The 19,893-nt window shown below is 33.5% G+C and overlaps 11 protein-coding genes across 11 annotated transcripts; 4 read left to right on the forward strand and 7 right to left on the reverse strand.

Moving 5' to 3' along the window:
- Window positions 1-59: 59 nt before the first annotated feature.
- ECM38 (Ecm38p) lies at window positions 60-1,841 on the reverse strand (the record flags this gene model as incomplete). Its single annotated transcript, XM_015609476.1, has 1 exon — window positions 60-1,841. One exon carries the CDS (start codon window positions 1,839-1,841, stop codon window positions 60-62), a length of 1,782 nt encoding a protein of 593 aa, XP_015469609.1.
- A 263-nt stretch (window positions 1,842-2,104) lies between these two features.
- On the forward strand, window positions 2,105-3,088 carry AC631_00647 (Smc5-Smc6 complex subunit; the record flags this gene model as incomplete). The annotated part of the gene is made up of 1 exon (XM_015609477.1): window positions 2,105-3,088. One exon carries the CDS (start codon window positions 2,105-2,107, stop codon window positions 3,086-3,088), a length of 984 nt encoding a protein of 327 aa, XP_015469610.1.
- A 343-nt stretch (window positions 3,089-3,431) lies between these two features.
- Window positions 3,432-5,474, forward strand: NCP1 (Ncp1p; the record flags this gene model as incomplete). Its single annotated transcript, XM_015609478.1, has 1 exon — window positions 3,432-5,474. One exon carries the CDS (start codon window positions 3,432-3,434, stop codon window positions 5,472-5,474), a length of 2,043 nt encoding a protein of 680 aa, XP_015469611.1.
- A 136-nt stretch (window positions 5,475-5,610) lies between these two features.
- IPK1 (inositol pentakisphosphate 2-kinase) lies at window positions 5,611-6,753 on the reverse strand (the record flags this gene model as incomplete). Its single annotated transcript, XM_015609479.1, has 1 exon — window positions 5,611-6,753. The coding sequence occupies one exon, from the start codon at window positions 6,751-6,753 to the stop codon at window positions 5,611-5,613; it is 1,143 nt and encodes a 380-aa protein (XP_015469612.1).
- A 368-nt stretch (window positions 6,754-7,121) lies between these two features.
- On the reverse strand, window positions 7,122-8,105 carry AC631_00650 (uncharacterized protein; the record flags this gene model as incomplete). The annotated part of the gene is made up of 1 exon (XM_015609480.1): window positions 7,122-8,105. One exon carries the CDS (start codon window positions 8,103-8,105, stop codon window positions 7,122-7,124), a length of 984 nt encoding a protein of 327 aa, XP_015469613.1.
- A 218-nt stretch (window positions 8,106-8,323) lies between these two features.
- Window positions 8,324-10,837, reverse strand: AC631_00651 (uncharacterized protein; the record flags this gene model as incomplete). The annotated part of the gene is made up of 1 exon (XM_015609481.1): window positions 8,324-10,837. One exon carries the CDS (start codon window positions 10,835-10,837, stop codon window positions 8,324-8,326), a length of 2,514 nt encoding a protein of 837 aa, XP_015469614.1.
- A 172-nt stretch (window positions 10,838-11,009) lies between these two features.
- MSN5 (karyopherin) lies at window positions 11,010-14,741 on the reverse strand (the record flags this gene model as incomplete). Its single annotated transcript, XM_015609482.1, has 1 exon — window positions 11,010-14,741. The coding sequence occupies one exon, from the start codon at window positions 14,739-14,741 to the stop codon at window positions 11,010-11,012; it is 3,732 nt and encodes a 1,243-aa protein (XP_015469615.1).
- Window positions 14,742-15,074: 333 nt separating this feature from the next.
- On the reverse strand, window positions 15,075-15,956 carry RPF1 (rRNA-binding ribosome biosynthesis protein; the record flags this gene model as incomplete). The annotated part of the gene is made up of 1 exon (XM_015609483.1): window positions 15,075-15,956. One exon carries the CDS (start codon window positions 15,954-15,956, stop codon window positions 15,075-15,077), a length of 882 nt encoding a protein of 293 aa, XP_015469616.1.
- A 112-nt stretch (window positions 15,957-16,068) lies between these two features.
- On the forward strand, window positions 16,069-16,926 carry AC631_00654 (hydroxyacyl-thioester dehydratase; the record flags this gene model as incomplete). Its single annotated transcript, XM_015609484.1, has 1 exon — window positions 16,069-16,926. The coding sequence occupies one exon, from the start codon at window positions 16,069-16,071 to the stop codon at window positions 16,924-16,926; it is 858 nt and encodes a 285-aa protein (XP_015469617.1).
- A 338-nt stretch (window positions 16,927-17,264) lies between these two features.
- On the reverse strand, window positions 17,265-17,966 carry SOD1 (superoxide dismutase; the record flags this gene model as incomplete). Its single annotated transcript, XM_015609485.1, has 2 exons — window positions 17,265-17,716; window positions 17,954-17,966. 2 exons carry the CDS (start codon window positions 17,964-17,966, stop codon window positions 17,265-17,267), a joined length of 465 nt encoding a protein of 154 aa, XP_015469618.1.
- A 1,302-nt stretch (window positions 17,967-19,268) lies between these two features.
- AC631_00656 (uncharacterized protein) lies at window positions 19,269-19,493 on the forward strand (the record flags this gene model as incomplete). Its single annotated transcript, XM_015609486.1, has 1 exon — window positions 19,269-19,493. One exon carries the CDS (start codon window positions 19,269-19,271, stop codon window positions 19,491-19,493), a length of 225 nt encoding a protein of 74 aa, XP_015469619.1.
- Window positions 19,494-19,893: the final 400 nt, after the last annotated feature.

Below are 19,893 nucleotides of genomic sequence, written 5' to 3' on the forward strand. Positions count from 1 at the left end.
TTTTTTTTTCTTCGAGAGAAGAGGATACATCCAGTATGCGATTTCTGAAATTACATAACCTAGAAAAATGGTGTAGCAGCTCCGTCACCTCTTAAGTCTGAACCAGCAGCATATATTAATTGACCATCCTTAGACGCATCTTGGATAATTTGGGCACGTCCGAAGATTTTTCTATTGTAACCTGTAACTACCTTTGTAGTATGTCCCAATTTTGATAATTCTTCGACAACACTTGAGTCAATTCCATCTTCTAATGCAACTTCAGTCACAGCAGTTGACACTGGCCCGTCACTTCCCCTACCCCTGTCTGAGTCTATTTTATCCTTTGTAGCATTGAGACAAAATCTTGGCAGGTCAATCAGTTGTTGAGGTGTGAAACCAAAGATGCATAGATTCAAGACATGCTGCACTTGGCCAACTGGCTGCATGTAGCCACCCATGTTACCAAAGGCAGCAAACAAAGAATCATCTTCCACATTTGTTATTAATGATGGGATAATTGTATGGTAAGGTCTTTTACCTCCTTCAAAGCAATTTTGAAGTTCAGGTGTTAAATTGAAATTGGCACCTCTATTGTGCAAACAAAACCCATAATCGGGAACCGCAATACCAGAACCAAAATCATCATAAACAGAATTAATAAATGAACAAGCATCTCCATTAGAATCAGTAACTGCAAGGTATACAGTGTCCGATTTATACTTAGGATTAGGTACACCGTGCTTAATAACACTGCTATCCAATATTTTATCCTTGTTGAACAATTCAGCCCTTTCTTGCAAGTATGATTCGCTCAAGAGGTCATCAAGTGGGATTTTTGAAAATTCAGGATCCGTAACATATTCATCCGAATCATAAAATGCAATCTTTGTTGCCTCAATTAGAACGTGGAAGTACTCTGCAGAGTTATGTTTCAACTTATATAAATCAATCTTACCACTCTTATGAAGTTGCTGAATGATTCCTAAAGCCAATAATGCAACTAAACCCTGACCGTTAGGAGGAATTTCCCATACTTTATAATCTTGGAATTGAGTTTTAATTGGGTTTACGACAGTTGATGTATGGGTTGCTAAATCGTTCAAGTCCAATTTATGATCTCTCGACGATGTTTCTCTAATAATTGCTTCTGCTATTGGGCCCTTATAGAAGCCATCTTTGCCTCCTTTAGCAATAACTCTAAATGCTTCAGCAAGTGGCTTATTGGTAACAAAATCTCCTTCTTTTGGGGCAGCATTTCCAAAAAGGAACATATTTTCGATTATCTTGGAATCGGGATTTTGTTTTTTAAGCTTATCCTCGGCACTTTGCCATAATCGTGATGCTATATCACAGACTGGGAATCCCTCTTCGGCTAGCGAAGTTGCTGGTTCTAAGATCTCTTCTAGAGTCACATTTCCAGATCCCCACTTTTCAAATGAATCAACCCACCCGGCCACTGCTCCGGGAACATTTACCGTCAATACCGATTCAGGAGGAATTCTTTTCATTGGTTGACCATTATTGTAACAATCACAGATATCTTGGATTGTCAAGTTTTTGGCTGACCGCCCAGTACCATTCAAGCCATGAACCTCCTTAGTCTCCCGTTTGTAATATAACGAAAAGCAGTCTCCTCCAATTCCAGTGGATCCTGGTTCAACAACACATAACGCGGCAGAAACAGCAATTGCTGCGTCAACACAATTGCCCCCCTTAGACAAGACCTTGATACCTGCGTGATTCGCCAATGCTTGGGAGGATGCAACCATTCCCTTCGTAGAGTACACGGTTGACCTCCGTGAATTGAATTTGATAAAATCTGTTGCTACCTTTGGTTTCATATTCTGTTTTTCAGACATCTATGAATTCTTAGAACGTAAACGTAAACGATTATTTATTTAAATATTTCAATGCTGAATTGTGGGGGTATTTATACAAACAGTTTGTGGACGTTCTCGTATGGTTCATCCACCACTTATGCCGTATAATGAATATGTATTGTATATAATTCTAGGAGATGCATACCAACAATGGCTCTTATGTAAACATTGAGGTAGGTGAAATTTTATGAGAACAGAAATTATATTAATCAACCAAGCCAAACTCGAGTTAACATGATAAGATGTCTAAAAGAACAATATCACAGGCAGAATTAGAAGAATCGGGAGTATTCGAATCAGATTCAGGTGAATCAGAATATGAATCTACAAGTCATAATAATAGCGAATTTAAAGATGTTGAGAACCAAGTCGTACGGTATATCATGAGCAGAGAATTAAAAAGTCAGGTTATCAGAAGAGAACATATAACACAGTTATATTCGAACCGTCGAATAAATTATGATGAATTGATGAAGAGGGTGAAACAAACTTTAAAGGAGGTGTACGGACTTACATTAGTAGTTATGCCACCAAAAGAAGGCGAGAAGAAGAATAAATCAAGCCAGAGTAGTGGGAGACAGCCATTGATATTGACGAATTGCTTAAGTCCAGAGGGTCGCAGTGTGCTTCATGATATATGGCTTGAAGGCAGCGATGTTGCAGTACCCAACAACAGAAATACTGGTGATGATCAATACTTTTTACCCAGGTACAATAAGACGTCTAGTTTGGGATCTAATACTGATATGGTTAAAACAGGCGTGACATTATTAATTATGACTCTCCTTATAATATCAGAGAATCACATGTCAGAACACGAATTAGTGAAGGGTCTAAGGCGATTTGGGCTATCCGACCATCCTAATACCAAGAATTCTAGTTTGAATGCCAGTTTGCCTGAACTCATCAATGAGCTTGTCAAACGAGAATACTTAGAAAAAGAGATACAGAAGGATTCTAATAACGTAGAAAATGTCGATTACAAATTAGGAAGACGGTCTCTAGTCGAGTTCACACCTCTTTCGGTGTTTGCATATGTCAAAACCGTTTACGGAGATAGCTTCGACCTCGACACCGAAAAAAAAGCATTGTCAACTATAGAAAAAGCATATGGTATCTCATTGGATGTGGCGCCAGTTCTGATACCTGAAGCTACTCCTACTCAAGACCTGACTGATAATGACCCGAATCCTGTAAATGAACAAGATATTAGAGATTCTTCGTAGTTCAATGGGAGTTACTGATCAACAGAGATATTTAATACTGGGCTAAAATCACCAAAGTATGTTACATATTAACATAATTAGATTTGAATGTGATTGTGTTACAGGGGAAAATATAGATATATATATAGTTATATAATTAGGGGTAGATGGTATGTGGAGTCGGACCGTTCACAAGATAACATGGACCAACATTATGTAACGAATATCACACGCATTTTTGAACGATCGTATAATAAATCAAAGGAAATTCACAATTAGATTTTCAACTATTCAGGCTTGAACCAAAACAGTTGTTTTATTAAATATAGATAAATCCTTGATACATTAATAGAAGATATTCATAATGGCTTTAGATACGTTAGATTATTCAGTAATGGTAGCGTTGGCGCTTGCCATATTGGCATATTTAGGAAAGGATAAATTTTGGCCTGGAGACGATGGAACGTCGGCCGGTTTTGTCGCTAATATGTCAGCTGGAGGTCATTCAAGGGATTTGATAGAAACATTGAATAAAAATAATAAGAACTGTATTATTTTTTACGGGAGTCAAACAGGTACCGCCGAAGACTACGCGTCCAAGTTGTCCAAGGAGTTGGGTTCGAGATTCGGGTTAAAGCCAATGACAGTGGACTTTGCGGACTATGATTTTGATAACTTTGCAGAAATTAGTGAAGATGTTTTATGCTTCTTTTTGATGGCTACTTATGGTGAAGGGGAGCCAACAGATAACTCTATTGATTTTTTCAATTTCTTAGATAACGAAGCAGACACACTCTCATCATTACGATTCTCCGTGTTCGGATTAGGTAACTCGACGTATGAATTTTACAATGCGATAGGTAAGAAAACTAATGAAAGATTACAAGAGTTAGGTGCAGAAAGATTCAGTGCTTATGGAGAAGGTGACGATGGTTTGGGTACCATGGATGAAGATTTCTTAAGTTGGAAAGACCTGGTCATCGATTCGTTAAAGAATAACTTGAATTTTGAAGAACACGAAGCAGTCTATCAACCAAGTTTGAAATTGATAGAATCGGTTCATTCAATGGATGATGCAGTGGTTTCACATGGTGAACCAAATTCCGCTTATGTTTCAAATTCAGTAGATTTGTCTAAGGGTCCATTTGATCATTCACATCCATTTTTATCAAAAATTGTAAAAACTCAAGAGTTATTCAATTCCAAGACAAGGTCTTGTGTTCATGCAGAATTTGATTTATCGGGAACCAATTTAAGATATTCCACAGGTGATCACTTAGCAATTTGGCCATCAAACTCAAATGAAAATATCGATAGATTTTTAGAAGCTTTTGGTTTATTCGATAAAGCGGATGTCGTTTTTGAACTTAGGGCTGAAGATTCGACAGTTGCAATTCCATTCCATACTCCAATTACATATGGTGCCGTTGTTAGACATCATTTAGAAATTTCTGGTGACGTCTCCAGACAGTTCTTTTTGGCAATCGCCCAGTTTGCTCCAGATGAAGAAACGAAGAAGGAGGTGTTAAGAATAGGTAATAGCAAAGAATTTTTCGCTAAGGAAATTCATGAAAAGTGTTACAATATGGCGGACGCTTTATTGAACCTTTCCAATGGAAAGCCATGGAAGAATGTTCCTTTTGAATTTATTGTGGAATCTGTTCCACATTTGCAGGCACGTTACTACTCGATCTCTTCATCGTCTTTGTCCGAAAAAACGACTATCCATGTTACAGCGGTTGTTGAATCTGAGAAAATAGGAGATCAATTAGTGACAGGCGTTGTCACCAACTTATTAAAAAATATAGAGATTGCGCAAAATAATAAGTCAGATAAGCCCACCGTTACATACAATTTGAAAGGCCCAAGAAACAAATTTTCGAATTACAAGTTGCCAGTTCATGTTAGAAGATCAACGTTTAAGTTACCTAGCAACCCATCAACTCCAATAATTTGTATTGGACCTGGTACTGGTATTGCTCCTTTCAGAGGATTTGTTAGAGAAAAAATTTCTCAAATAAAGACCAACAACGCCACTATTGGTAAAGTAATGTTATTCTATGGTTGTAGAAATGAAGATGAAGATTACTTGTACAAAGATGAATGGCCTTCTTATGCTCAAGTATTAGGATCACAATTTGAAATGAATGTTGCTTTTTCTAGAAAGGATCCTAATAAGAAAGAGTATGTTCAACACAAGTTATTAGAAAATGCTGAACAAATTAATTCATTATTAAATGACGGGGCTTTTATATATGTCTGTGGTGATGCTTCTAAAATGGCAAGAGACGTACAGAGCACTTTAGCTAAGATCATAGCTAAAGGAAGAGATATTTCTGATGAAAGGGCCGCAGAGTTGATTAGATCTTACAAGACTCAAAATAAATATCAAGAAGATGTATGGTAGATTGCTGCTTTCGTAAGAAGATCACGAAATATGGTGTATAGAGAAATATTACACTAAAGTTCTATCAAAATGCCTACTTAATTTAATTTAATATAAATATCATATATTAGTAATTAAAAAATGAATTTAGATTATATCAGGTTCCTAAGTTATCAGTATTATCATGAACTTTGACGCAATGTCTCCAATTTGGATTTGAAGATTTATATATACTTTGCAACTTATTTTCAGTATCTAGCCAATGTTTGTATTTCAATTTAGATTTCAAATCTAAATCGTATATATTGCAAGTTAATAAAAATTTACCATATCCTTCAATATTGATTAGATTATTAATGTTGTTATGTGAATTATGAATGTTATTATACTTGTTATATTTCTCAAACTTAATGAATATCCCAACATCTCTTAGTGTCATAACTAAAGAAAGGTTCTGCAGTACATCATACATGGAAGTAATATTCTTAATCAAGTCATTCTTGTTATTGATTCTCTGATATTCCTTTAGTTTCTGAAAGACATTATCGGGGTTTTTCAAAAAAATCCTAAATAGTTGTTTGACAGGGATTTTATTGATTTCAGATATCTCTCTTAGTAAATCTCGCGGTATTAACAGGAGTATATCATCTAGACCCTGATCAATTGTTTTTTCATATAATAAATCAAGAGGACAAAAATGTCTTTGAAAACCTCTTAGTTGATTAAGCAGACATGTTCGGCAATAATTTGAGGAAATATTATCATATAACCATTTGGGTTTTATTTCAAATATCACTGAATCAATATTATTGTTGTTTTGTCCTGCTTGCTTTGAATTCTTTTCTTCTTGACCTTGCAAGTCACTGAATTTTTCAGGAACTGTATTTCTACTTTTGTCGGCTTCTTGAATAGTAGTATCAGTTCCAACATATAGTTGACAATTTCTAGATAAGAACTGTTTGCAATAATCACCATCAAGTATATTAGGTAATAACAATCCATATCTTTCCTTTGTCATCAATTTATTTCCTTCATTATTCAATTGATTCACGAAATCAGTAGTCAACACTACTAGCTGAATATCGATAATTTGATGAGGAAATAATGGTTTGCATTTCAATTCAATAAAATCATATAGTTCACAAGTAGAGATGTATTGTTCATCTTCCTTCAATAATCTGACTCTTAATAACTTGTGCCTTAAATAATCATTGCTACCATTGTATCTGAATAATATATTAGCGTTGCCTTTTGCGAAGTATTTCCACTCTCCTGGTGTAGTTATCTTGTAAATTTCCATTCTAGATTAGTCATAAATATCTCGTAATAGAATGTGGTAAATATTTGGCTAAATAATTGAGTTGTAATAAATTTAAGGAAAACGAATTGAAATGATCTAAAATAAATAATGAAATAACAAAAAGCGAATTGAAGTAGTCAAAGTTATATTAATACAGATATTGATTTGTGATGTGTCTTTTATTTACTTGATTGTTGATAAAAATTGATGTGCTATTTTCCTTGTGTTCTGGAGAATTTTTCAAGAATCAAAAGAGCTCGATTTTTGTAACTTTTATTTTTAGAATTTTAATTAAATATAAAATTAACTACTGGGAGATAGATATGAGTAAACAACAATTTACCACTAAAACTATTATTTGGAACTCCCTAGTTTCTTAAGATATCGTTAATTTCTTTCTTAGAGAAATTTTTGCGGTTCGGAAGATGGTTATTATTATCTAGAAGCAATCTTCCAGGGCCAGTAATTTTGAAATAAATTGGCTTATTGTAGAACTTATTGATAACGTTAAAAGTTATAAACTGTTTAAAAGAGTTGTAGTAGCCTGTTAGAACCTTCATTTCGTTATTAATTCCAAGAGAACTAATTATTCTTGAATATTGCGAGCCGATAAACGATTTAACACTATTGATGGATGAATGAGCAATGGTAGGAAATTGGAACTTCCTGAAAAAATTCAATGGTTGAGTCCAAGGACTATTGAGAGTGGCATAACTAATTGATGAGTTATAAGCAACCAAACTATTTGGGTTTATTATAATCTGCTCATTAGCACTTAATGTTATATCGAATAACTGCTCTTCTCCATTCACTATAATTATTCCCTTTCCATTAGTTTGGAAGCTATTACACTTTTCAAGAACCTCTATCGGGTCTAATTGTAGATTAAAACCTGTCCATGCAATAATATTTTTATCATTCAAAATAGTCCATTTGTCCTCTATGCTGTTTACTTCAATTATTGAATAGTTATTCATACCTCCATTGATTAGTAATGATACAGATGAATTAGACATTAATTCTTGATATTCAGTTTTATGTAATATTTGGGGAACACTTGTTAGATTCTTTAAATCCCCATTTATACCTATAATGGTACCATTCCTAATACTCAATTTTGATGACTGTGGCAATGTAATATTAAGCAAATCACTAGGATTTCCCAATGGTTTGAATGACGGTAATTCTATGAAAGGCCCATTGCCAGTACCTTTCGGTAAACTATCATTTGATATTTCTTTGGATATATCCCGGCTCTTATTGAATTTAAATTTAGATAAGATACTTATAGAACGTAGCCCGAACGCCCCCAATGACCTTTCTACTACTCTAATACTCTTAATTGGGATCATACTTAAATAAAGTTTTTGGATGTATACAGTTGGATGGTGATTATTTTTCCATATTCATATAAGGCTTATATAATCAAAAATCACATATCCTTTAAATCATATCCTATCTATTATTCCTAATATAGAATCTTATATAACTCTTACATATGAATTTCCATGCAGAAATATGGACAGGATAAGAAATAATAGAAACAAAAAAAAAAATTTAGAAAGAGCTATCAAACAAATTCATGTAACCACTTATCCGTTTGAAGAATCGATTCGAAGTAAGTATCATTAATCAAGGAAGTGTCCTCTGCATGAATAATTTCAACTAGTTTAATGAAATAAGACCAGAATTTAATGCCGCTGTCTAAGTCATGAAGTAATTGATTAGTAGTTATACTGTTAACCCCATTCACGCTAATATTGAACGAGGAATTGTTAATTTGGAACACTGAATTTAATATATGGTCCTTGGTATTCTTGATTATCTCTTCTTTTGAAAATTCTTGTGATGAAAGCTTCTGCTTGATAGAATATTCAAAATAAATTTCTGCCAAAATCCCCAACAAGGTGTTGTTACAGTCATTATAGAACGGTAACTGGTCGATTAACTTATACCAATCACCCTTATCATTAAAATTTGATTTAATTGTACTGTTTTCTTGGTGTACAATGAAATCAACTAACAAACATTCAATGTTGTTAATGACAGCATTAGAAACAAATTTGACATGCGACCTAAAATTAATCAAAGCCCTAGATATAGGACCTTGATAATTAATTGGTGAAACCTTAAACTTGTGAAGCGAGAAAATTCTGGAAATTAAAGTTATATGTCTCAAATCGTCATCAGCTAATTTTATTTCTTCATTTCCAAACTCTTTGAAGAATTTAGGAACACCATTGTACTCTCTATTTGGCTCATTCAATTTGATTGTATTTGAATTAATTAGGAACAAAATAATAATCAATTCTTGTAGTTCTGTTTCATCTATCTCCAGACCATATTTAGAAGTAAAAGCTTTCAATATTTTACCTACCAGGTTCAATTTATTAGTTTTATTGTCAATAACCCCCAACATGTATAAATTTCGTAACAACACGGTAGATATTATATCTTCATTACTTTTAACATCCTTATTGGACACAGGACCTGTTTTAAATTCTTCCCCTAATTCGGTAAAGAATTTAGACAAACTAAATTTGTCGCCTGAATTGTCGCTGGTATGCACCAAATGGCTAACTTGTTGATAGAAAGGAGGTGTCAATCTGTTGTTTAACTCAATTAATTCATCCTTAAACCAGTAGTCTACCTTAATTTTCTTAACTTGGTAATATCTGGCTAATAGTTGAGTGATTAAATTAAATTGAAGATCTAATAATTTATTATACTGTGGTAGAGTAATCAACTTTTTATATGTATCGCTTAATCCACTTTCAAGAGGTGGTCTAATGTTCAATTGACCCTGTGTTATAGATTCCAATATTTCAATACGCAATAATCCTATTGATTGGTAGAAATATATTTCAGGTGGTAACCTTTGTGAAATAATATCATGAATATTATTAGGAACCTTCACAATACTTTTGGCAGCATTAGGAATGCCATTTCCTGCGACTGAAGCTCGGTTATCTGTTTTGCCCTTTCCTTTAGATTTGGAATTTACATAAATATCAGCGTCTGTTTCAGCATCAGCACCAGTCTCTGTTTCAGTATTACTATCTTCATCATTGTTTTTTATCAAATCTGATTCATCTATCAAACCCAATTTGGCCATTTCTACTGAATACAAGTCAACAAAACCATCCATATTTAAAACTGGCACAAATTTAAGTGCAGAGTGTCCTCTGAAGTATAAATCTAATAATTTAGGGTCATTTAAACCCACAATATAAGGATATAAGTCAGCAGACTTGTTACCATTGAAAGAATTATACTGGTAAATCATTTCCAAATGAAGTTTGAAATAGCTCAATTGAGGGTATGGTTGACCTGGTGTTGGTTTAGGTAAAGGTGGAAAAGTTGGAAACGTTGTTGGTTGCACTTTACAGCCAACCATTATACTTAAATCAACAAATTGTTTTTCAGTCAAATTTAATTCATTTAATATTTTAAATTTATCAATAAATCTAAAGTCTTTTGATTGAAATTCCATTCCTAAAATGAATTTATCAATCTTCGTCAACAATAAGTCAGTAGATCCATATATAGAATCGATCACATTGTTTTGGTATAAATATGATAATTGAAAAGACGCATCATAAGGAGAAATCATATAGTCAATACCGATTTCAATAAAATATTTAATTAAATCGTTTATCATTGGTCTTAATGGCAATGGATCAGTGAATAATCTAAACGACTCATTATTCAGGCTGTTATATCCGTAAGGATTCAGGCTCTTCGAGTTGAGCTTTGACCATGTATTTTCAAGGTGTTGTTCTTGTGGAGATAATTCATTTGTCTTGTAATCATTGTGTTGCAATTCAATACCCAATCCAGATATAATGAAAACAGGCTTAATGTTAAATTCTTTAAACACTTGTAAATCAGAATGAATGTAATCTTTCAAAGAGCTTGGAATTCCTCCAATTCCTGATAAAAATTGTTCCTTCTTGAAGGTATAGATTCTACTTAAATAATGTTCGACATCGATACCAATAGTGGCATTCTGAAGAATTTCAATCGAACTAGTATTAACCAATTTCCTTTCAAATAAGTATGACTCAAGTGACTTAATAGGCATTGTTGTACTGATATTGGGGTCTTGTGTTACGTGTGTTTTGAAAGTTAGACAATGTGATTTTGTTTTTAGTTTTTCATATCTGAGATTTTAATTAACACGACTGCACCGTTTATTGAATTAAACCAATACTAAATATTACATAAATACAATACAAAGAAAAGAATATATGTAACTATTCGTCACCGAATAAATTATTAAGAGGACCATTTTCAATAAAAGGGTCATTCATAACATCATTATTTTGTGGCTTCTTTTTTCTTGTAGCTACAGCATTCTCTAACTGTTTTTTACGCTTTGTTAAGTCACTGTCAGAAGAATCTTCATCAACTTCTTTTGAAATTTTGATTAATTCTAATAAAGCTGATCTTTGGTGCTTCAAAGACTTTGAACTTACCAATAAAGTTTCAAAATTGCTTATATGTTGTGTGGTTATATTTGGTAAAATCTGAACAAAGACCCTTGCTGGATAGTCATTCTTTGACCTTAATGAGCAATACAAGGTGGTTAAAGCAATAGCCGCTTCAGAGTGGGTTTCGATAAAATACTCATCCATTAATACATTCAACAATGCTTTGATAAGATTATCACAGAGATACTTATCTACCTCATCATCCTTGAGTAAAATCTCCGATAATACATTTCTAATAACCAAAATGGTATTAAAGGAGCATTTAGTATCTTTAAACATTATGATATGACAACATATCCTTAAAAATGGAGCCAAAACTTCTTTATTTTCTGCAATGAGTCTTTTACAAGCAAATTGAGTATCAGTGACATTTTTAGCATTAAATTGGCTTACAATGTCCATTAAGAACCTAACAACAGTGGCTGTTAATTGCCTTAACATATGTTCCTCCATCATTTCTTCAGACAATGTTTCATCGTCTTCATTACCTTGTAGCTGCAAACCGTTCATGTAAACCTTTTCCCATTTACTGACTAATAATTTATCAATATCAGAAAATGCCTTGATTAATAGATCAGTCATGAAAATATCAACGTATTTAACTGGGCAATTTCTGATAACACTCCGTAAACAGCTATTAATCATATGCTTCCAGCTATGTAAAGTTATTCCCACTGTATCCCCTGCAACTGATTTCCAAATCATGCTTCCGATGTTTGGAATCTCGTATAGTGTATCTTCCAATTGAGATAATGAACTTATGGTTAAAAATGCATATTCTCGAGTATATCTAATTAGATGTCCAACAGAGTCAGCGAAATCTCTTAATGTCAATGCTGCTTTAACATTTTCCTCTATAAATGTTTCCTTACTCTGAATCGAGACACCTTGTTGCCAGAATCTTTCCATACAGCTATATTTGACGAAAGATTGAACAGCATCTGGTAAATCTTTCCAATTCGCAGGATCATGGTAAGCTTGGATTTGAGTTAAAAGTTGCAAAATATGAGGTATAATAGGCTGGACCCTTGGTTTCCATAATTTTAACAAATTTAAGTATTCTGGCGAATCATGATTTAATTTCTCAATACTATACTGTATAAATATTCTGGTAGCTCTTATAGGAAATATGGAGGACCAATGATCTTTAAGTTTGTTTTTTAATATCTTACCTTCATCGTCCATTTTACTTTCTAAAAGATTTGTATTTGCTGTGATACCTCTGCTTTGAAAGTAAGATGCAATTTCAACAATTCCTATTCTTTCCATAAACCAATGTAAATCCATTAACCCCTTTTCAGTTGCAGGAGCTGACCATGCCATTAATTCGGGGTCAACAATCTTTGCAAATAGTTCATCTTTGTTGTCGATAGTTGAACGAGATGCAATAACTAATAAAAATGATTTAAATGCAACGTTTTCATGATCACTCACCTTCTTCGAGGATAGAATATTACCTACAACATTTTCCAAGTCACCGAATATCTTTTTTAAAGATTCTGGCATAATATATGCTAAACGATTTAGTTCTGTGCCACAACTCGTACGTAAGTCTCGGATTAATTCTTTTTCATCATCATTTATGTTACTAGGATAGTCAAAGGTTGCAGTGGTTAAAATCTTTTCCAAAACCTGAAACATTAAAGGACTCACATCTTTTAACAATGGAGCAAATTGGACTAATGTTTGTACCTGCTTACGGATCAATAATGGAGATGCTAAATTCATAGCTAGTAATCTCTCACCAAGACTTTCAACTAGCTTATTTAATCTATCATTTATAACGTCAAAATCATCTCCAGAATACCATATTCTCCATCTTGAAATACCCCGAATACAATTCTCGATTATGTTGAATTGTGAAGTACCATAATTTAATGCGTCTGACTTTTCATTCAAATTATATTCATGAATACATTCTTCACCGAGCTTGGAACTGAAAAAATTTTGTAATCTATTCTCAAGCCACATTAATCCTTCTTCTGGTTTTTTGCAAACTGTAATTCTGACAATATCCTCATTGAACTTTTTGTAATTTGATAAAAATGAATTTGCATCAGGAATTGAATCAAAATCAATATTTAAGAATATCCTTGAAACATTTTCTTCACCAATTACACTATAATTTAAAGTTCTATTAGCCGAAGTTTCTAACAAATCTAAGAGAATTTTAAGTATTGGTTTTTTTGAACTTAATTCATCAAACCTTAGGATAGTTACCCACATTTGTAATGACAATCCTGAAATTATTAAACTTGGGTGGTTTGTTGTTGTCAAAATCAAATTTAAGTAGTTGTCGATATCCGAATTTTCCCATGATATTTTGTTTTTTTGAGGCAAAGATATATTCAAGTACTCACTTAATGAGACTATCATTTCTACAGTTTTCTTCAATAATGAGTATGCTTGCTCGTCAACATCATTGGGATCAATTTCCAAAGATTGATAAAATTGGGATAGCTTATTTATACCTTCATTTGTAAATATACTTCCAATGAAAAAATCAAAATCTTCGTCGTTATTGTAATTTCTCGTGAATAAAATATGTAAGCAGTCAACTGCAAGAGTCTTTAACTTCACATCTGGAATAGTCAAAATATTTATCAACGTCTGCATGATATTTTGATTTCTCAAGACAATAGGTTGTATCCAATGTAAACACGTCTTGAAAATAGATAAAATTTTGGGAACAAATATTTCACAGGTCGAACTATTGAATTCATTATTCAGTAATGTTTCAACCAAACTTTCGCTTAAAGTTGTAAACCAGCCAACCGTGGAAGATTTACAAAGAGATAATGTAGCGTTTGGTTCATAGATTGAATTCAAGACATCTTCGGGGGTGACGATCAATACACTTAATTGATTTAAAATTGAAGTCCTCTTCGATGCGATAGGGTCGTCTAGGAGATATATATCCTCAAACAATGTTCTGATCACTATAAGACATAATTCCCGACAACAGACATTCTTGTTCCATAAATTCCACAAATCAGAATCCATAGACGCCCAACCATCAGTCAAATCTTGTTCTGTAACAGATGATTTATCATTATTTTGATTTTCGCCTTCACTATCATTCAATCTTGACGCATCAACCTTCAATGACTTAACAAGAAAACAGCCCCATATTTTTTTGGCTACGGAAACCCATAAAAATGCTAACTTTTCTTTTAAGTAATGAGGATCATCTTGGTTTATTTTATTAGCTAATTCGATAACCCAGTTTCTGATGGTAGAAACTTTATCTGAATTAAATAAATGAAATCTCTTATTAATGGAATTTTGTAACAAGGACAATCCAAAGTGTCTAACTATGTAATTCTTCCCGTTGTTTTCTGGTAACGCAAGTTGATAACCCCAAAATGGTGATTCTTCATTTGTTTTAATCGATTCTAAAAATGTTTGTGCTTCTCTTCGTTGATCATTCGTTGCTTTAGGATCATATATGACCTCTAAGGCATTGATTATTTGATTGACTCCGCTATTATCCATTGTCATTTGTATAAATGATAGTAACTATAGTAGAATTTGTATAAATGAGAGACAATAATCTGTGGACGAATTTAAATTCTTATTCTTCAAACAGTCAAAAAAAAAAAAATTAAAACAATAATTCACTGTATTCAATATACCTCTAGTAAACACTCAATAGCTGTTAATTAATTTAAATTATCAATATTCTTTTCGATTTAAGTTATTATGATTGTAAAGGCGTTTGATGTTCTAGTTAATCCTTATAAGATCAGACATCCTGCGTATAGCTTTATTAAAATACACGGATATATTTTGATAATTAAATATATGGCAATATACAAAATATATAGATTACAAGTAGAACTTTCTCTTATCACGTTCCATATCAGGTCTGTGTTCCCATTCAACATCGTCCTTGATACCCTTCTGTAATCTTCTTAATTTGAGAGTGAACTGGGGACCTAATTCTTGTAAACCCACTTTCTCTTCATTACGGAATACATATCTATGTCTCCTGAAAAAGATATAATCTCTTTGATTGTGCAAAGTTATGACTTGTCTACCTTGAAATTCAGGTTTATGAGGAAATAATGATTGAAATAATCTACCAACAGTTTTACCTAATCTGGTATTAAAATTGTTCAATATCAATTCAGGTATATGGTCTGTGGCTCTACCATGGCCTGCAATTTTCTTTCCTTCTGTTAATGAGGTGACCGAGAAGTAGAATGTAGGGCCCTCTGGTAGATGAATGAATGTTATACCTGTTACGACCTTTTTGTCTTCGTTTATAACCACAAGGTCAGTGTATTCTCTATTGTTACAAAATTTGGCCATATCTTTCATGCTAAATTCTCTCTTACGCTTGACAAATGTCACATTCGGTAAGAAATCCATCAAGAGGTCCGCAAATTCGTAAGCTGGCTTTTTAGCGTTAGCGTTAGTTGTGAGTAAAATCTTAGGTTCCTTTGTGCTAGTGAAATATTGATCAAACTCGTCTTCCCCCTCCACTTCTTGAGTAATGGTTTCATCAAAAACTCTCTTACTTTCAATAGTTTCTGGTATATTTGCCGCTAATCTTTCTTCCTTTAGTTCAGGATTTGACCTTTCCTCCTTAGCTCTTTCATTTCTTAATTTGTGACGGGCCTTGTTTTTTTCGTGCTTCAAATCAGCAAATAACTTCAGCCTCTTCTGCTTGTTCTTTATATTCTTCAACGCTTCACTCGTACTCATGTTAATTATTGCTTGTGAAAAAAAAAGTGTTAATGTTGTGGAACAAATTTACTTAGAAAATAATTTTTTTGGTGATGAGAGATGAGATATTTTTGACCTAAATCACAATATCATGGGTTTAAGTAAAATAGGTTTAGACCAATGGTCTAGATATATTAAACTGAAAACTTGGATATTTGAGGATACATGTTCTACTATAAACTGCAACAACTTGTTGTTACTATTAGATGATATATTTCCAAAAAAATTTCAAGCTAAAAAACTAGGCTTTGAGAACAACCACATACCAATTGGTTTCCACTTTTTGTATAACAATCAACCTAACACAAGTCTTGGCACTGATGGGTATGACAATTATCAAGCACCAATGGTTAAGGATGAACAGGCTTACAAAAGACGAATGTGGGTAAAAGGAAACATTGAAATTTACAAGTCGCCATTGTTGAATCAATATTTAAAATGTACAGAAAAAGTTCATACAGTCAAGACATTCGGTGATGCAACATTTGTCAATATTAATAGAGAGTTCAGTGATACAAAATGTCTTAACTTTATTGAAAATAGGACATTGATATATAAGAACGATTTATATCAGCTGGTTGCGAATCATGCCAGCTTTCCAAAATTTAATGATGCACTCAATATCAAATTATCTTACAATGACATTATACGATACAGTCATTTAACTTATAACTGTCATAAGATTCATTATGATAGTAATTATTGCCGTGAGATCGAAAATTTACCAGAAATAATAGTGCAAGGTCCATTTATGGTTACGCTCTTATTATATTGGTTTCAAAAGTTACATCCTGACTTCACGATCGGGAAATTTACCTATAAAAATATTGAGCCATGGTTTTTGCATGATACAGTAACCTTTGGAATCGTCGAAGGAGAAGATTCTTATAAGTTGCAAATTATAAATGAGAAAAAAGGAAAGGTTTACATGGAAGGAACGATTAGATAGATATACTGAAGAAGGACTCCACTCAAGGAAAAGCCGTTATGAAATTTGTGGAACCAGCTTTAATATATAATATTTATTTTTACTGTAATGGAGGGATTGAAAAATTGATTTGAAACTGGTTTTTCTTGAACATAACTCTAATTAGAAATACCTTTAAGATCAAAATCTAAGGGATATGTTTATGCAATAATATCAACTGAATCTTACTATCAAATGTACAGCAAGCTGTATAACTGAGAGTAGATTATTACAACTCTTACAAATATACGCACAATAATAGATATAAAACAACGTCATACATTTAGATATATATTTTACGAGTGTCAAGTTTAACGAATTTATTCGGAAATACCAATGACACCACAGGCTGGTCTAGCACCAGCGTTACCTGTCTTCTTGGATTCGGCATTACCACCCTTACCTAAATCATCGGTACCGGCGTGAACAACAACAGTTCTACCTAAAATAGAGTTTTGGCCGATCAACTTGACCAATAAGTCTTGCTTGGAACCCTTAGCAATACCAGATGCATCAGTTGTAACGTTACCTAAGTCACCGACGTGTCTGTTGTCGTCTTCTGGAGCACCATGTTCCTTGGAAAATGGGTTGAAGTGAGGACCAGCAGAGGTACAACCATTGGTGTTATCACCGAATGTGTGAACGTGGAAACCTCTTAAAGCATTGGCATCATTACCAGAAATTTCCCATGTAATAGTGGTAGGATCAGATTCAGATGCTTGTTCGAAGTTAACGACACCGTTAATTTTAGAATCACCTCTTAATACAGCAACTGTTTATTGTTAGTAAGTATGCCTAAAATTTCTTCATCCCACTCAATGCGAGCAAGTTATAACCTGTAAGATACCTATTTTTCTACAATGAGCAAATATTCTATCAATTAGTCAAAATTGAACAACAATTAACTCAATTTTTCAATTAACAAATCGATCGATTATATTGCTCATTACCCAATCAATCAATTGCTTCCGAAATATCTTACCATTTTTCCTATACTATATATACATACCTGCTTTGACCATTTTTAATAGTTTGATTTAATAATAAGTTATAGTATATATAATTTAAACTATATAATTTAGATTATATCCTTTTTATAGGAGGTTAGAAAGCAATTATGTCCAATGATTATGCCGAAATCCTGCTCGAAAAAAAAGTACACAAAAGCCCCCGCCAAATGACCGGCTAGACTACACGGTTCATTACTAATACGGAAATACCCATTTCAAAGAGTCATAATAGGCAACATGGGTAGCCAATTGAAGATACCGGGGAAACAACTGTAGAACATTAATTGAAAAACTCGTGAAATTGGTGGAAATTAACCATTTATATACTAATGGCGGAGTACCTTGGGAGTTATGTTGCAAACATACCTTGCAAGTTTAGTACCTTATTAGTTATAGGATTATAACCAGACGCCCTGTAAATAAACTATAATAGGCAGTCAGGTATATACACTGGCAATACATATAATGAAGTCGGCCAATATGGCAAGTGCAAAAATCAATGCAAAAACTGAGACGTAAGAGCAAGCCGGACTCAATTTCAAGCAATCGAGATATACATTGGTAGGCCTACATTTTGCTCCAAGCAACCATATAACTGTAATACAGTGATCCTTAAATAAGCATTTTATTTTTGATACCCTAAATACGTTGATTCCCTGTAATGAAAGTAGCCACACCATTAGCCAATAAGATGCCGGTTGCGATTGAGCATTTCTTCCGCTCCTCACAATTGCATCATCGGTTCCGACCTTCTTACTTGAATACCATAACTGTAGGTGTCGAATCTAAATTAATGAGTTTTGTTCAGAATATAGACTGTAGGTTCTGATTCTTGCTATTTGACTAAAGTGGGATTTTCGTCTCCATCTCTCTTGAAGGGTGGACTCCTACACCGTCCACAAGACCCTCTCGGATCTCTGCTCGTTTCCTTCGTTCAGTCTTAATCTTTCTTTCACCGTCTTTCTTTCCGTGTTTGATCTTCTTACGTATCTTGTTCTTTGATGAAGCTTCAGGCTCAATTTTCAGCACGTCTGGTAAGTGTGATATTGTGTAAAAAACATATAATGTCGACAAGACTATGATTGACGAATAGAGAAAGAATCCCTTTCTCTTGATCTTATTTAAAACCCGATCAATTGGCGTATAGTACCGCATTGTATCTAGTTGGGTGAATATCGCCACATCTTTGCCGTTGGTGCTAAGTTGCTTATCTATTTATCATTAGAAACCATACTGCATATAATTTGATATAGTAAAGGACTTATTTCGACATCTGTTTCTAGGGATACCTTCTTTTTCTCTAGTTTTACAATTATGTCAGACCTTAAATCATATATTATTACATTAAAAGAATCAGCTAGCGATAGCGAAAAGTCCCAAATCAAAGACAAGATCCAATCTTTGGGTGGAAATGTCACCAGCGAATTTAGTTTGATCAATGGATTTGTTGCTAAATTGCCTTCAAGCCAATCTGCCACAATTAATGCTTACGATCATGTCGAACACATTGAAGAGGACAAGGAAGTCAAGATCCAATAATTTAGGAGCTGATTAGATCATAAGTAGATGCTTTAGTATAGATAAAATATTCTGGCGTCGACGCCACTAATTAATCTGTATAGCGTAATAAAGTGATTTTCATAAATTGGCTGTAGATATCAAAAGATTTAAGACTAGGAAGATTCTTTCGGCAGCTTCCTTTCGAATCAGGTATTGCAAGAGGGGAACTTTTTGATTGAAAGTAGGGCTATTGATATCGCTGTGTGCTATTTTATTGTATCTTGCCCCCACCAACAAAAAAAAAGGAGATAGGTAGGAGGCGCCTCAAATATTAAGCACAGAGACTAGAATATATGGTTCGTTTATTCAGAAAGCATTTAAAACATGGAGATCTTAAAATAGGTCTGAAGCGTATTCCACCTTGCAAGTGAAACTTCTA

This window comes from Debaryomyces fabryi (assembly GCF_001447935.2).
Source record: "Debaryomyces fabryi strain CBS 789 chromosome Unknown contig00008, whole genome shotgun sequence".
NCBI lineage: Eukaryota > Fungi > Ascomycota > Pichiomycetes > Serinales > Debaryomycetaceae > Debaryomyces > Debaryomyces fabryi.